The sequence below is a fragment of the Talpa europaea genome, assembly GCF_964194135.1.
Source record: "Talpa europaea genome assembly, chromosome: 6".
Lineage (NCBI taxonomy): Eukaryota > Metazoa > Chordata > Mammalia > Eulipotyphla > Talpidae > Talpa > Talpa europaea.
The window spans coordinates 40,275,020-40,292,313 of record NC_140072.1 but is presented as its reverse complement, the minus strand read 5'-3'; the positions used below and the strand labels follow the sequence as shown (position 1 = coordinate 40,292,313).

Below are 17,294 nucleotides of genomic sequence, written 5' to 3'. Positions count from 1 at the left end.
CGCCCCCAAGCCTCCGGCGCCTCCGCAGAGGTAATGAGTCAGACCGGCAAGCCGCTGCCTTGCCCCGCCCTCGGCGGATCACGTGATGGGGGCACGCTCAGGCCGGGCGGAAGCGGAAGGTCGACCTCTAGGAGACGCGCCCCCGGAAGTCCCGCCCATCGCAGGAATCTGGTCCCGGAAGTGCCGCCGTTGATAGCGGGCGTGATGGCTTCAAGGTTACTTCGCGGAGCAGGAGCGCTGGTTGCCCAGGCCCTGAGGGCCCGAGGTCCCAATGGGGTCGCCGTGGTGCGCTCCATGGCGTCTGGAGGTACTTGGACCCCCGGGGCGCCAGGGACGGGCGCCGTTTCTCTCCTCGGGTGGTGCTAGGGCAGCGAAGGGGGTCCTCGGCGTCTCGGGACCTCAGTGACCGCCCCACGGTCCCGACTACCTCAGGTCCGCGGGCGTCTCCCTGTTATTCCCGGCCCACGCTTCCTGTCCCCGACCTAACTGACCTCGCTGCGAAAGACTCCTTAAGGGGGGTACTGGGTGACCTTGGGGGCCTGGGGCTGCATCTGCAGTGCACAGGTGCTAAGTCCAGCTCATGTGGGATGAACCCCGCTGAGACCCAGATTGACCTGATTTTAGGAAAAAAAAAAATGTGTCGACAAACAGGCTTGATAGTGGAAGAAAGAAGACTCCTGTGCTACTAACACCTTTTAGGATCATGACCGTGGTCCTCAGGGACAGTGGTTAGGGGTAGCAATTAGGAACTTGTGAGCCCATTAAAACTGCAGGAATTTACGCTCATCTTCTACTTTGGTCGCTTCGGGCAACACAATCACATTACCTTTCTTTAGGTGGTGTTCCTACTGATGAGGAACAGGCAACTGGACTGGAGAGGGAGATCATGATGGCTGCACAGAAAGGACAGGTAAACCCCTTTTGTTCTCTGTGGAGCTCATGAACTTGGATGGGGTCAAAGAAGTCTCCTCTGGGGAGTATTTGATCTGTATCATAGTGGCGCAATTCTTTTTGCAGGATCCATACAATCTGTTAGCCCCAAAGGCAGCTTCAGGCACTAAGGAAGACCCTAATTTGGTCCCCTCTATCTCCAATAAACGAATTGTGGGCTGCATCTGTAAGTACCTCACCACTATTTTCTTATCTGTTTGATTTATTACACAGGATGTCTGTAAGCTGCTTCAAATTGTGTGTGTGTGTGTGTGTGTGTGTGTGTGTGTGTGTGTGTGTGAATGAATGTACAAGTAAGTTGGCTTAAGGGTGCTGGTCCTCTCAAGCTTCATTGTACTTGAGTAGGTCATCTTTAGTGGAAAGAGGTGTAGAACTATCACTGGCTAGTTGGGGATGCAGCATAAAAGCGTTTTCATCCAGAAATTTTTGTTTTATCACCTCTTTGTCAGACACCATTTTAGGCACTAGGGATACACAGCTGAATGGACCCTGCTTTGGGATTCTACAAAGCCAAGGGAACTGTTAGAAACTATAGAGACTCTGATTTGAGGATAATGTATTCACAGGTAAACTCAGGGCCTCGATTTCAATTTCTTCATCAAAATTGAAAAATGTACAGGAAAGCTTGGGTTGATCACTTAAGATGCCAAATATCACTTTGTGTCTTAGTGTGTCTAAGAAAAAAGATTAATGTTGAAAGTCTCTTGTAGGCCAGATGGCTTCCAACGACCTTTTTTCTTTCAGGTGAAGAGGACAACAGTACCGTCATCTGGTTTTGGCTGCACAAAGGCGAGGCCCAACGATGCCCTAGCTGTGGGACCCATTACAAGCTGGTGCCACACCAGCTGGCCCATTGAGCCTCTGTACTAACTTACTCACAATGTGCTGTAAAGTTTCTTCTTCCCAATAAAGATTAGCCATTGCATTGGCTCCTTCTCCCATAGTTTGCTGGTCTTAATTCTTTCCTGTATTTTTGGAGAGGCAAGGAGATTGTAATATTTATATAGCTATTGTTAATATTTGCTTGCCATCCACTTGTACACTGAGGTTGACAAACCCCAGTGCAGCTGGACCTGCCTAGTACAGGGGGAACTCATGGGCTGTGGAATCAGACTGACTAAGACTTACAATATTGGGCCCATCATTTAGCTTTGTCACTGGGGCATGTTGTCAGAGGGAGGGTTACATCTACAAAAAAAGATAAATACCTTGTGAAGTGTTAGATACACGCCTGGCCAATAGTAGGTCCTCACAGTGTTAAAAAGACAGGGGGGCCTGGTGTTTTTGGGACTTTGAAGATTACCCAGTTTCAAAGAATAGTTTGTGAGGAATACCATCAGTAAAATCCAGAATACGGGATAATTTCAGAAGCAAATGACCAAATTCCTTCAGCAAAATGCAAGAAGACAAATTAGGGAGAATGTTCGAGTTAAAAGATAAGAGGGAGTAGCAACCAAGCAATTTGTGAACTTTGGGTTTTGATTTGGAAAAAAAACTAAAAAGCATCTTGAACTTGCAATGTTTGGTAGAGATTAGATTTCTAGGTTGTAATGGAATGGGTGTTTTTATGTTTTAGAGATTCATATTGAAGTGCTTAGGGCTACAATATATCTGGTATTAGCTTTAAAACTGGGAAGAAGGGAAAGTGGTGATTTGAGGTTTGATCGATCCATTTAGTTATGTACGTGGGTCAATGTTCTATTTTTGTGTATCTTTGAACTTTACCATAAAAAAGTAGAGTGGGAAGGAGAGAAACAAAAAGTCCAGTCCAGCCATTTCATACTTGTTGACATCTTGGACAACTTGAGTTTTTTTTTTTTTTTAAAGATTTATTTTATTTATGCACATAAGAGCGGGCTATAGGCCAGAGGTGCAGGGAGGGGTGAAGGGTGAGAGGGTTCACCAGAGACAGAGTGAGGAGCAGAACAGGTGGATTGACTGAAATATCCTGCTGAGGGGAGCAGCAGGGGAGACAGGAGAGGTCTACTGTGCCATGTGGGCTAGTTCCCTGGCTGGGGATCAAACTCACCGATAGCTTCATAGTGCTGAGACTTAACCCCTTGCGCCACCAGGGAGGCTCTGACAACTGAGTTCTTAAAAACTTACATGTAAAAGAAAATAGTGCCTTTCCATTTGATGTTGGGATTAGCCACAAAGCTTTAGCTACTGTCACCACAAGATTGGTTCAAAATAGATCTTTCTGAACTGATTGATAAGAGTCAAAGAAAAAATCCTCTTTTCCTAGCCTTGCTTTATCTCTTAGAAAGTCAAGATTACTGGCTTCCATTTCTTGCTGTCAGTCATCTTGTTTCAAGAAATATTGTAGCATTTATCTGTCATTCAAAGCCCTGTCTTTTGGAAAGGGAACCACCTAGATAACCTCACTAAACTTAACTCCTGCTACTCCCACCTAAAGTGCTATCTGAACAAGTTTCTCACCTAGTATCATGAATCTATTTTGGTGCTTCTACCAAGTCTTCCTGTCTGGTCCTGTGGCCTTCTGCTTTTCCTTTCCATTTTCATTATTGCCCTTTCTGATCAAAACTGCTTAGGGTGAGTTTTTGACTCCCCACATCATTAATGCAGTCTATCTTCTCTCATCTTCAGACTCAAAGGTGTCCATGTCCTAATGCCAGAACCTGTGAATATGTTAAATCCTGTAATAAAAGGTTATTAAGATTGCAGATGGGAGTAAGGTTGCTAATCAGCTAACCTTAAAATAAGGATTCTACTGGCCTAGATTATCTAGGGTGTCCAATAATCATAGGGGAGGTAGAAGTCAGAGGAAGATGTGAGGATGGAACAGTGGTTGGAGAGTTGCAGTGTTACTGGTTTGAAGATGGGATGCAGGTCGCCCCTAGAAGCTGGGAATGGCAGGAAAATGATTCTCAAATTTCCAGAAGGAAACAGTCGTGTTGTCACTTTCATTTCAGCCCAGTGAGATCCATCGCAGACTTTTACAGAACTGTAAGATATTTGTGTTGCTGTAAGTTACCAAGTGTGGTAAGTTGTTTCTTATGGCAGAAATAGATGGGTAAACTCAAGTACTGTCTCCTGAGTCAGCGGTGCTCAAATTCAGCTGCACATTAGACTCAGCTAGCAAACTCTTTTGTCCCCAAAGCCCAGCTTCACACCCAGGCCTTTAAAGTCTCTGGGTGTGAGACATGGGTATGAGAATGAGTTCCCTTGGGGATTCCAACCTGCAGCGAAGGCTGAGCACCTCTGCCTCATACACTAATCACTTCAGCACAAGTAATGAAAAAGCCTCTTGATAACTGGGGGCCCTTGGGGCAGAGAAGAATGCAATGTCGCCCCACTGTGAGCACTAGACTTTGCTTTTGGGGTAGTGGTGGGTTCCATCTGAACCTCTGGCCATTTAGCAGCTTAGAAATTGTATACCCATCTCCCCTCACTAGGGGGGATACTGGCTTCACTTTTATGGTGTTTATTAAACAATCTTCAAGGTACACAGAAACTTTTTTTTCCCAAGCTATTTGAGAATAAATTGCTAATCTACTAACCCCATCACACTTGAGTGTGTGTATATGACAACTTCCAAATCAGAAGTTACAGTTGGTACATTTGTTCCATCTAATCCTCTGCCCTATTTGAGTGTTAAATGTTCAAAAGGTCCTTAGGGGCAAGGATCCAATTTAGAATCATTGTTGCCTTTAGTTGACATGTCCATGTAGTCTCCTTGAGGCTGGAACAGCTTCTGTTTTTCCTTTACTCTTCTGATCTTGGCTCTTGAAAATTATACCACAACTTGGGTTTATCTGTTTCTTTTCCTTTTTTTTTTTTACATTTTAAAAGGGTAGGTTTCTTAGGAAAAGGAAAGATGCTTGCACAGACATAAGCAGGCAGAGTTGCCACTGCTGCTTTGCTTTGCAAAGTAAAAAGTTTTGTCAAAAGAAACGCCTGCATAGTCACAGGCGGGCAGAGCTGTCTTGTGTGTTTCCTGACAACTGCATTCAGGGTCTACATCTCAGGACCCAAGGGATGCATACTCTTGTCGGTAGGTGCATCCTGCTATTTGTCCCGTTGCTGAGGAGGTTCACTTAGGTCACTTGACTAAACCAATGCTGCCAGTCTTCTCCACTGAAAAAACTGCTTCTGAAGTAACTATTTTACGCTTCGAGATGTCATTAATCTGTTCCTCATCGAACTTTTAATTTATTAATTTATATTAATATGGACTCATACATTTTTATTGTAACCAGTGGATTTTAATTCAGAACTATCATTATTTATTTTTTGATGTCTAATTTCTTCCAAAGTTGGCAGTGGGAGCTTCTGTGGCCTTTTGACATGGCCCCAACATTCTTTGAGCACTTTTTATTTTCTGGCACAAAATGTACCGGGCTCTTCTTTCAGGCTGTTAATAAACCCATGAGGTAGGTGCTATTATTATCACCCCCATATTAAAGATGGAGAAATTTGGGAACAGCTCAGGATCACGTAGCTAGTTAGTTATGGTGGCAGGACTATGAACCAGACCATTAAACTCCAGCCTGAGCTGTTTACCCCCTAATATTTTTTTATATTTTGGATGAAATAACTTTAGACTTACAGAAAAGCTGCAAAACTAGCACAGTTCCTGGTTACCCTTAATGCAGTTTCCCTCAGTGTTAACACACAGTACAATAACTGAAGCCAGGGCACTGGCTTCCCACAGTACAATAACTGAAGCCAGGGCACTCAGTGACCCGGACGGTTAACTCACTTGGCTGCCTTTCCCAGGGAGGTCCTTTTCCAATTAAGGATCTCACACTGTATTTGGCTGTTATTCCTCCTTCAATCTCTGACAGTTTTTCAGTCTTTCTTTTTATAACCTGTCACCTTTGAACAAGGTAACTGGTCTATGAATTCGTTGAATGCCCTCAGTTTGGATTTCCTGCTGTCCCGGATTAGACTGAGGTTTTACAAGGATACACAGGTGACACTGGGTCCTCTTAGTGTGTCATACCAAGATAGAGATTACTGGGGATATAAACGATCATTTAGTGAAGGGGATATTCATTAGGTTTCTTCTCCATAAAGTTGCTATTTTTGTAGTTAGTATCATGTGGGAGATACTTCAAGACAAAGCAAATGTCCTTATTTTTGCACACAACAGGTAACTACTATGGTGTTTTCCTAATGGTGATTTTATTCTCCATAATTCCATCTACATTTACTCACTGGAGTTCCACTGTAAGGAAAAACTGTCCCTTCCCCCCACTATATATTTAGTAAATTTTCTATCAGAGTAGCTCATGAATATTTTATTTTACAGGTTATAATCCATTACAGATCTGACCAGTAGTCACGCCTCTTTAAGTTGCTTCCTTTGTCCTGTGGACAAGCTCTCTTCTTTTTCTAAGAACTCCTCACTTTACCCAAAGATATTCCAGACTCACCATAATCTTTTTCTGACCCAGGAGTGAAATCTCTCCATGGAGCTCTGATTCCTTCTATTGGGGAATGAACTCAAGACCTAGACACTGCGTGCTCATTGCTATGGGGGTGCCAGAGCCTTCAGGCTCTCCTGGCACACAGGGCTAGGAACTTCACACATATGTTCTAACTCTGGCACTCACGCAGATGCATGTTTCCGTATTTGTATGTATATTAAAAACCAAACTCATATTACCTCCGAATCCCAATCCAACACAAGGTTCATTCTAAGTTTACTACCTTCTCATCTGTGGCTTTTCTCCAATATTGAGAAACCTGGCCAGGCCAGAGCCCTTTAACCACGCCACCATCTCTGCTGGAAGAGGTAGTAGGGGGATGTTGCATTGTACTTGGTTATAAAGGACAGGATTTTGACAGACTTAAGGGAACGTCATCCTGAGCACAGAGGAGAGCATGAGCAGCGGCTGACAGGTGAAGCAGCAAAGCAGGATGTTACGTGTGTACACCTAAAACAGAGAATGAATACATCTCAAAAGGTCTGAAGCTAATGCAACATGTAATTCATAAAGGTGATTTCATCAAGTGTCACGTCAATCTAGTTTTATTTCACCAGCTAGTGGATCACCGCTTCACATATAAGAGCAGCAAGTGACAGAAGCGAGGCTACTTAGGATTTAGATCCAAAGGCAATGGATTGGGGTGGGGAGCATGGAGCCCTAGTTGTCAGCTAGCGTGGCAGCAGCTATCACAGAAATGTCAGGAGAGGTACTACAGAACCAGGGCTCGGATGTGAGGAAGAGGGAGGAATCATGGTGATAAGGCTCTAAATCTGTGTGACTGGGAGAAGTGGTACCATGACCAGAAGCCCCAATCAAGGGTACTCTGAGTAAGCTCTAGTTCCCCCTTGAGGGCAAGCATAGGCTTAACTGCTCTGTGACCCAAAGTCTCACAAAGTGCCCTGTGAAGACAGACTTGACTCAGTAATTTATTCCTCCTACCTTCTCTCCTGATACCTGGGTTCTCCCTCAGTTCCCACTATCCTCTACACACATCTCTGACAATCCTCCTCTTGAGACTGGCTGCTCGTCACCCAGGACACAGCTGAAAACCCTCTCAAGTTCCTTTATGTGCTGGCTCCAGCTACCCTAGTCTATCTCAGTGACAGACAGAAGAAAGTACTTCCCCTTCCTGGTTGACTTGGCATTGCCCAGGTCCACACTGTTCTCTCCAGCCCCACTGGCCCCAGGGTCTCCTTGAGCTCTTCCATCCACCCTCCCCCCATCTGGCTTATGAACCCTCCTGTACCTGTGCAACACAGCCTGTCCCACCTGCTGGGCTGGATGGCCCCCACGGCCCCCACAACTCTGTACCAGAATTGCCTGTTTGTCTTCTTCCCCTGATTTGTATATTTTGGGGAGGTGAAACTGTCTTACTGACCACAGTCCCGACACAGATGGCACTCTTCTGGACACACATCAAATGCTTAAGGAAGGAAAAGAGCAGATTCTTTCCCAACTCTTTTCTCACTGCACCCTCTGACTGTCAGCCATCCTTTCTCTCCTTGTTGCTCAGCTCCTTCCTCTAGGGCTCAGCTCTTCAACGCAGCCTTCTCCATCTCCCTGCCACTCTCCTCCTTGACCTGCCTGGACACTGAGCCTGCATCCACGTTGGTCTATCAGCCTGTGTGACACTGACGCGGGGTGGCAGAGGTGCTCAGACAGTGAGGATGTAGCTGCAGGACGCTCCAGCCCCACCCGCCAGGAGGCGGTCTAGGGATAAGGCAGCCCCAGCAGCCAGCCTTGTTCTCTGCTCCTGCTGGACTATGGCAAGTGGGTAACGAGGCAGGGGAATTCTGCCACCTGGTTGGGAGCCCAGCCCTAGGGCCTCCCGTGACATGTTGCCCGGCCAACCACTGAAACCTCAGGCTTGTGAGCTAGTTGGTGCCAGGCTGCCTTCTCACCGGCCCTTTCTCTCACAGTCCCCAGGGATGGAGAAACAAACAACAGCACAAAGAACCACAAGAAAACAGCCACACACTGGGTTTTGTCCATAATTATTACTATAATGATTTACAAAAAAAGTTTTTTTTTCAGGCAACTGTGTTAAATTATTATACATATCTGGGAGAGGGAGCTGGGTCCTGGCCACAGGGTAAATGGAGACCTCGTTCTTGGGGGGAAGGTCGAAGTAAATGTGCCCCCCTCCCACCTTCTAGGTCTGACTCCTGATTATGGCTTCCCCATTGCAAATGAAGACCACAAACCCTTCTCTGTCCAGGGTACTGGGGTAAAGGAGAGAGGCAGTGGGTCAATGAAGTGCTTAGGGTGAGCGCCACCAACTGTGGCTGCCCAAACCCCCTACATCCTCTGTCTGGCTCCAAAGGGTTGGACCCCAGGCCAGAACCCCTCACTGGGGACAGCAGACTGCCCAGCACCAGTCTATACCAACACATCCGCTCAGGAAGATAGAGAGAAAGGGTCAGGGATGTCTAGGTTGGGCCCTCTGGGCTAATCTGTCAGGCGAGGAAGCAGAGATGCACCAGCAAGGAGCTGCTCCCTCCTCCTCCCCACCCCCCAAGGCTAGTTACACAGGCATCCAGGCACTCTGGGCCCTTGAAAGGATCCTGTTAGAGGAAAGGGGGCATTGGGTGTTTGGCCTTAGAGCTCAGGGATGCAGCCCTGAGGGTCAGAGCAAGGAACCATAGGCTTAATTAGCCCTGCCAAGGGTAAGGCCCAGAACAACCCAAAGCTGGGCTCCTCAGTTCCTACACTCCAACTCAAGACTCCCATCCATGCAGCAAAACTTGTGTGCGTGCGTGTGTGTGTGTGTGTATGTGTGTGTGTTGGGGGCTGCAGGGAAGCATTGCTGCACCACCTGCCAGGGACTCGGGCATGCAGGGGACCGAGGCCGAGTGTGTGAGCCCACGCCAGAGAGGGTCAAGGGCTCTGGCACCCCTTTCTCCCCATCCTCCCAGCACACTACACCCTCCTCCTGGGCACTAGAAGGTTTTACGATGAATAGCACGAGAGCCATCCTCTTCATACTCCTTTTTGGATACCCACATCTTCTTAAAAGTGTCCAGCGAGGCCAGGATGGAGCCACTGCGGGGAGGGAGGGACAGTATTCTTGTGGGCCCGAGGGCAGAGCCAACTGCCTTCACCTGACGCTCAGCTCTATTTCCCTGACCTGGCAGGGAAATCCACCCACCCCCACCTGCCTGGGGCAACCCTGGGAGAAGTGTCCAGGGCCAAACATGCTCCTCCCAGAGCCCTCCCTGTGAGCCCCGCCTCACCCGATCCATGTGGAGTACAGCCGTTCCTGGGGGGCGGAGATCTAGAGAGAGCAGGCAGCCCCGTAACTGCCCCATCCCACACCACATCCAGTCCCAGAGGCACCCCACCCAGCAGCGGGAGCAGCCAAAAGGGGAGAAGCATGGCTGGGCGAGGATGTGAGAGGGGGTCTGGAGGCGGCACCTGCCCTTTCCTCCGTGGGGCAAGGCTGCCTGGCGTCCCACGCTCCCTGTCACCTCACCTTGATTTTGACATCCTTCGGGGCAAGCTTCTTCACTTCACTTAGTAACCGGTCACCAAAGCCTGTAAACACAAGGTTGGCTGAACCAGGGTCCACATCTGACCGCTTTACCACCAGCTCCCCCACAGCTCACCTCTGGTGCTCCCTCAGTCCCTCTTCCCTCCCACACTACTGCTGCTCTGCTTTCAGTGGTTCTTTTCCAGAACTAAGGTTGGGGAGAGTCACACTAAGGGCAGAAAAGATTTGGCAGCAGGCCTGCAGGTGGACCCAGCTTCCAAAGAGCAACATGAGATGGAACTCCAAGTCACACGGTTCTCCCCAGCTCCTGCGCTCCTCTACACTCAACACACCAGCAGCCAAAGCCCGCCAGAAGCAAAATCAAAGGCAAGTGACAAGTCAGGAGAAAGCATCTACCACTTCTATGCATCAGGTGGGTAAAGAGCACACACAGGAGGGCATGGTGGGGGCTCTCAGTAGTAACTGGGGGAGAGGGACATAGTGGCACAACCTCTTGGCAGGAAAACTGGAAATATCTACCCAAGAAAAATGCATATGCCCACTCGGACTCAGCAGTCCCCTAGGATTCCCATCACTGAGACAAGAATATACGACATTCTCCACTGCAGCTCCTTCTGATTAGAAGTGGTCGCAGCTCCCTCCAAGGCCACCAGCAGGACAACGGTTAAATACACACCCATTCAGTGAAAGACCACTCAGCCACATAAGGAACTTACACTGACAAGGAAAGATCTCCCAGATGTGATGCCAAGTGAAGGATACAGGATGAGGAACTCACAGAGTTCGGTACAATTTGTGTCCAAAAGTGGGGGTGAGGGGAAATGCACATTTGCTTATTTATGCACAGATGTTACCAAGAGCAAGTTACCAAGAGCAAGTCTGAGAAACCAGTAACTCCTGGGGAGGGAACTGGGTGATGAGGACAATGGCAGAAGGGAGGCTTTTACACATATCAGACCCCATGTAGACTTATCATCTGTTTATAAAGTAAAGAGAATTTAATTTTAAACTTTTTTCTAAAAAAAAAAAAAAAATGTTCACCGAGCATCAAAAAGCCCATGGAAAGCCACGTCCCAGGCTCCAGGGAATGAAGGAGGCTGAGAGTCCAGCTGCTACTGATCTCCCAAGTCTCACTACCACCTCCTAAACGATGGTACCTTTGAAAAGCGTGGAGCCTCCAGAAAGCACAATATTGGCGAAAAGCGTCCGGCGAAGGTCCATGTCGGACTTGTGGATGGCGAAGGCCAGGACCTCATGGAGCCCCTCACTCTCATCCCCTACCAGGTCTGGCTGGAACAGCAGCTCGGGAGCCCGGAATCGCGCTGGCCCCACCTTTGGAAGACAGAATTGAGACTGAGAAGGCCTCTTCTTCCTCCAGGTCCCAGCGTCACCACTGCCCTCCAGTGCCAGGCCTGGAAACTTACATCGAGCGTGCTGCCATCTGGCAAGGTGTACTGCACCTTCTCTGTCTCCAGAGCCTCATCCTTTTGCGGGTTGATGGACAGGTAGCAGGCTCGCTGCGGTGGGCAGGGACACGACCCTCAGAAGGCTGCCACCAGGACCCCGCAGCACTGCGCTCAACCTCACGCCTCGATCCCACTGCTTCCCATTCCCCACCCCATAACCTCAGGCCCTTCATCACCTCTTTGATGGTCCGGACAACCTCAAACTCAGCCGAGGTGTGAAAGTCGACTCCTTCCTTTCGCAGAAGTAGCCGGAGATAGCGGGAGACGTCACGGCCAGCGATGTCGACCCGCATGATGGAGTGTGGCATGGCAAAGCCCTCGTAGATGGGGACAGCATGCGTGACCCCATCCCCTGAGTCTAAAACCACTCCAGTTGTGCGTCCTGTTGCGTACCTATCACAGGTCAGCATCCCTTCACCTCAGCCACTGAGGCCTGGGGACCTCCTCACCCCTGGAAGGAACCCTGGGACATTGCATTATCTGGTATGAAAAAGGGACGAGGGACTCCCTTAAAGTAACAGTCATGGGGAGGGGGTGGGTGTCAGATATGGGGTAATCTTGAGCAGGAGGTGGGCCACGGGGAAGATGGAGACTTAGGAGACCCCAGGGCTTAGAAGCACTCACAGACTAAGCACAGCCTGCATGGAGATAAACAGGGCCGGTACGTTGAAGGTCTCAAAGAACACCTCTGCTGCCTTCTCCCGGTTCTTACTAGGGTTGAGTGGAGCTTCTGTTAGAAGAACAGGATGCTACAAGAGAGAGCAGAGTTGTCAGCATGCGCAAAGACAACACGCTAGGCCCTAAAACGACCCCCTCGCCTCCACCCCACCTATGTAGTCACAGCCTGCTATCCTTCCCGAGGGCACTAGCCCCTTGTCTGCCAGCAGTTACTCTTCCATAGCTCCAGGACTCTGGAAATTTTGGTGGCAGCACCCGACTGTGTGGACCCCCCCCCCACACACACACACAATGTAGAGTAGCAGGCCCATCGGAATGCAAGAGGAAACCTGACCAGGAGGCAGAGTGGGGAGCAGGCACAGCCCACAGATTCAGCCCGGTGGGAGGGGCTGGCTGCCTCACCTCCTCAGAGAAGGTCTGCAGCTGGTCCTTGGAGTAGACATACTGCCAGATGCGCTCCATGTCGTTCCAGTCTCGCACCACACCGTGCTCCATGGGGTAGCGGATGGCTAGCAGTCCCCGGTGCTCCTGGGGGGTGCGGGAGACCAGATGTGGCACCAGGTCCCTCACCCAGCAACCGCCTTCTGCTCTCTGGAAGCTGCCCCTACCTCTACCCTGAAGAGAACCACCACTGCTGACTCGTGGCCCTGGGCCCCAAGACAGGCCCTGAACTTAGCACAGGTCCATTCCAAGAGCTTCTAAGGCCCTCAGAGCCCAGTCAGGGTCAACAAGCCAGGGACCTAAGAGGCTGGCGATGTGATCCCTCCCAACACACAGTCCCTCCGCTTGTTCTTATGTTCATGTTCCCAGGGCTTTGCCTTGACCACTGACATCCTCTTCCTTGCTTCCTCACCCACTGCCCAACTTCCATCCATCTCCACTGCTTCATGGCTACTGCCAGAGCTCTTCATAACCAACCCGCAAGGCTTCCTCCTGCTGCCCACTGCTCCTCCCAGCTCTCTGGCTAGAGCCCACGTCTCCTGCATAGACCTGCTCTTTGACATGCCCCACAGCATGGTCCTTCTCGCCAAGTGCAGCTTGACCTCTCACCACAGCTGTGGCTCTGACTCCATCTCCTAAAAGCCCTTATCTGTACCATAGCTCTGCCCCCACTTCCCAGTACCCCACAATGTGATCCCTTGGATTTGCTTGGTATTCTTTCCTACCCTGTATTTGCTCTTTCTGCTGGGGACCTCGTCTGGCTATGTAGCCCCTAGGCAAGTCACCCCAGTCAGCTTGCAAGTGGTGGCCCCATGGCTCTTGTTTGGGTCAGCTGTCAAGGCCAGGTGACTCAGACTCTTAAATCACTTTTTAACCAGCTCCTCTCCCTGTAGCTTCCACATAGCTTCTAAGAGAGAGAGCACAAAGTGGCTGGTGATCCCCCATGCAGGAGCCATCGCCCTAGCACACAAAGCAAAGGGACCACAGTGCAGTATGGTGCACTTGAGGGTGGGAATCTAGAAAAGCCCAGAAGGGTGTCTGGCTGGTAGTCCCAGATAACAGATTTCTGGGATCTCTCCATCAATGCTCCTGGGACTATGAGGACCCCAAGCCCAGGCAAAGGTAGGCTTCCCAGGTGTTACCTCTGCTTTGGGTCCAATGAAGAGGTCCCCCTCCAGGGCTCCAGCCATCACCCGCATGTGTTTGGGGCGCCCAACACTGTGATGATAGATAAAGTCAGTGAGGTGGTGGGGGGCACACTGAATGCACATCCAGGACCACCAAAGTCCAACCCGAATGGTCAAGAGGGTAACCGCACTCCAGAGGGCAAGGGTCAAAGCTCAGGTGTGTGTGGGACTGCAGAGCAGTCCTGCTGTTGGCAGGACGGCACACACAAGGTCAGGAGGTGGCCCTTCCTTGACCCACCCTCCCTCCTCGAGAAGGCTGGGATGCCAGCACTCTTGTGGCTCAGGGCTGGCAGAGGGTCAGCTTCTGCAGCCACAATGACTCAGCCCACTCTCTCCATTTTAGGCAGACCCAGGAAGTGTGGCCTAGAAAGTGGGGTGGTGGCTTCCCTTGTACACCCAGCTCTTGCTTCTGCCCCTTTCCACTGTCGGGTCTTCAGAAGAGAGATTCTGTTCTTAGAGGGATGGATGGACAAGCTATCAGTCCAAAATTTGACCCAAGTTCCCTGCACATCAACAGGAACCTGTAGACACCCCCAAGTGGAGTTGAAAGGAAAGCTGAAATCCTACTGGGTGCTCCAGCTGGCTGTTCGCAGACCAGGCCTAGGGCTCGTGCAGCCAGTCTCTTTTGAGGACCTTAGGATCCCCCTATACCCTCTGGGTTCTGAAACTCTAAAGCCTCCGGGATTTGAGAAGAGGCATGCCGGAGGGAAAACTCCCCCTTGAGTTAGAGCAGCCAAGGGGGCACTCAGGCTTTGTTCCCGTTTTCATTTTCCCCTCGCCCCTGCCACCATGGCACCATTTGGGGAAAGACTCCCCATGACTGGAACAAAATATTTTCTAGAGTCTGAAAGTAAACAAGTCCTGAAGAAAGGATTTCCTGGGAGGAATGGGCATCTGCACATCAGCTCCCTACTAGTTTAGTTCTTTCTCTTGGGAGCTCTTTTATTCTTTCTGCTGCTACCACACCCTGTCCCCAGGGGAATGCTGGCTGCTTCCCTGACTCAGGAGAGACCAAAATCAGACTCCAAAGTGGAGGGGGAAGCCCAGAGCATTTCTCTTGTCCTTTCAGATCCTTCAACAGCATCAAGTTCACAAATTTGGTGTTTTTCTTACAGGTGGGGGCGACAGTTGTCTTCAACGAGAGCTGTTGACAGGGCCCATGTTCTCCCAGGAAGCAAACAAAAAGGTCAGGGTTGCTGCTCGGGCAACACTTACTAGTTTGGGAAACAGTATTTGGGAATCTGGTCTCCTGCAAAGCCAGCCTTGATCACCCCTGAACCCTGCAAGGGAAAACAATGTTTAACTCCGATCTGCAGCAAAGAGAGCTGGCTGCCTCCTGTGACAGGCCAGGGGTTGGGGTGGGGGGCAGCCAAAGATCCTGCCCATGGCAAGATCATTTACAAGAATGCCAGTGGTTCAAAACTGGTGGTGGTGATGATAGGGGGGAATGTGTGATTTTGCATCCCCTCTCCAAAATTTAACAATGTTTGGAGAATGTGGAGATAAATTAGGAGGTAGTGCTATTGGCAGCCTATCTCTCCATTTTAGGCAGACCGAGGAAGTGTGGCCTAGGAAGTGGGTTGGTGGCTTCCCTTGTACACCCAGCTCTTGCATGTAGTGGGTAGGGGCCAGGCTAGATGCTACTAAACATCTTATAATGCATAGGTCATCCCCTCACAACCAAGAATTACTCAGCCCCAAATGTTAATACTGTGATAAACCATAAACTACATGTGCTTCTGCATACTCTAGGGTCAGCTCCTGGCAGGAGGAATCCACAGCATAAGCTGCCCCAAAAGTGAGCTTGCAGCAATCCCTAAGTGTGTGTCTCTCTCTCTTTTTTTAAAGAAAAACAGTCACTGTCTTCCCAAAGTGGACAAGGACCACATACATGGCCCACTGGAGAGGATCACTGTGTGCTTGGGGACAACTGGCACTCTCTGTAAGTGGCTTCCTCAGAGACTACAGGTGAAGAAGAGCTTGGTCCTGGCACTGGAAGTTAGACTTAGGATCTTAAAGGGAACCTAGAATCTAGAAGCCTCCCACTCAATGAATAAATCAGCAACACAACCCTCTGGATGTATAGTGAAGAAGTAAACACTACAAAAGTTACAGAGGAGGGGCTGGAAGCCCAGAGGGACCGAGCAGGTAGCCCTCTGAACTCAAGCTTGTTGATTAGCTTAAGTGAATTACTTGCCCACTCAAAAAGGAAGTGGGCTGGTCTTTCCTATGGCCTGCTGGGGAGGACCCCCAAGCCCAGTTCTAGCCTTTTTATTAAACATCCACTGCTATGACTCAGGGAGCCCACATGGGTCCTCTAAAAAAGACTGCCATTCAGGGATTCCATGGGGGTGGAGGGGAGTCACGTAGGAGGGAGACAGATCCCAGAAAGAGAAGTGAGTCATTACCAAAAACTCCAAAGCTCACATGCCTGAGGTAGAAACCCCAAAACGGGGGGCAGTTCCACAGAACCAGCACTTCATTTTCTCCCTATGGGCCGGAAATTTCCGAGGCCAGAAATCCTTCTAGTGCAACTAAAAGCAAGCTGAGCCCCAGTGCTGAAGGACAAGGCCACAGGGAAGCCAGGCATCTTTCCTCTGATGTTTCCAGTTATCCCACACTGCTTATGGGTCCGGGGAGAGTGGTCCTGAACTCTCTCCACTCCCTTACCAGCTGTGGATTTCTGCAAGCACCGGGACACTTAGGGACAGGGCCAACCAGATGTTGGTGGTTAAGTGGCTGGCAGAGGTTAACATGCATTTTTCCACCACTCCCGGGAAAAGAGCCCAGCAGGGCTAGTCGGCTCTGGCTGTACTGCCTGGGGGGTACTGTTGTAGAGGTCACCAGGCTAACCTCCACAAGGTGAGGCCAGCGGTGTGCAAAGGGGCAAATGCGACCCTTCCTCCACTGGAGGGACAGAGGCCGAAAGAGAGGCCAAGGGCTAGGGTCGAAACCTGCCCAAGGACCTTACTATCAACCAAAAAATAAAGTGTGCATCCTTGAGCTGGACGCACACAGCCGCCCCGCTGTCACCCCTGCCTCTCCCGTACCTCCCCGCCCGGTTCGGGTAGGGCTCAAGCAGGGGCTCCGCGGCGCCGGCTGGGGACTGGCCCCAAGGCCCGGGCTAGCGGCCAGGCGGGCGCGCGGGGCCCGGGAGGGGGCGGCGGGGGTGCGGTGCGCCGTGCAAGAGCCGAGACAGGCGGGGTCCCTCCCCGCGCCGCCGCGAGCGCCCCCGGGGGCGGGGCGCCCGCCCTCCCCCCGGCTGCCGGGCCTCACGTTGTCGATGACCACCGGCTGGTTGGCGATGATGTCGTAGGACTCCATGGCCGGGCCGCGCCGGCCCTGCCCAGCAGGCGGGCTGCAGGAGGGACCCGCGGGCCACAGGCGGGTGGACTAGGGACCGCGGCGGCTCCAGACGCGGCGCCGCGCCCCTCCCACCCCGAGCGCGCAGCCTACGCCAGCCCGGCGGGGCTAGCTGGAGGGCGCGCCCCGCGGCCAATCACCGCTCCCGCTCGGGTGGATTGACGGCCGGCGCCCCCGGCCGGCTGCGGGCTAAGGGGCGGGGCAGCGGCCTGCGTGCCAGCCAATGGAGGGCGGCCGGAAGGACTCCGGCGCTTCTAAGGTA

At 50.8% G+C, this 17,294-nt stretch overlaps 2 protein-coding genes across 4 annotated transcripts; one reads left to right on the top strand and one right to left on the bottom strand.

Annotated features, from left to right (window-relative positions):
• Positions 1-204: 204 nt before the first annotated feature.
• Positions 205-1,880, top strand: COX5B (cytochrome c oxidase subunit 5B; the record flags this gene model as incomplete). The annotated part of the gene is made up of 4 exons (XM_084234678.1): positions 205-307; positions 837-910; positions 1,018-1,117; positions 1,696-1,880. 4 exons carry the CDS (start codon positions 205-207, stop codon positions 1,806-1,808), a joined length of 390 nt encoding a protein of 129 aa, XP_084090804.1. The 3' UTR covers positions 1,809-1,880.
• A 7,328-nt stretch (positions 1,881-9,208) lies between these two features.
• On the bottom strand, positions 9,209-16,993 carry ACTR1B (actin related protein 1B; the record flags this gene model as incomplete). 3 transcript variants are annotated; one of them, XM_084235669.1, is made up of 11 exons in its annotated part: positions 9,209-9,449; positions 9,641-9,681; positions 9,880-9,941; positions 11,055-11,250; positions 11,322-11,414; positions 11,540-11,756; positions 11,988-12,112; positions 12,444-12,569; positions 13,625-13,700; positions 14,885-14,949; positions 16,946-16,993. In XM_084235669.1, the coding sequence occupies 11 exons, from the start codon at positions 16,991-16,993 to the stop codon at positions 9,347-9,349; spliced, it is 1,152 nt and encodes a 383-aa protein (XP_084091795.1). In that variant the 3' UTR covers positions 9,209-9,346. The 3 variants fall into 3 exon arrangements, with proteins under 3 accessions (XP_084091795.1, XP_084091796.1, XP_084091797.1); XM_084235670.1 differs by having other exon boundaries at positions 11,055-11,229; XM_084235671.1 differs by lacking the exons at positions 13,625-13,700; positions 14,885-14,949 and having other exon boundaries at positions 11,055-11,229.
• Between the last annotated feature and the right edge of the window lie 301 nt (positions 16,994-17,294).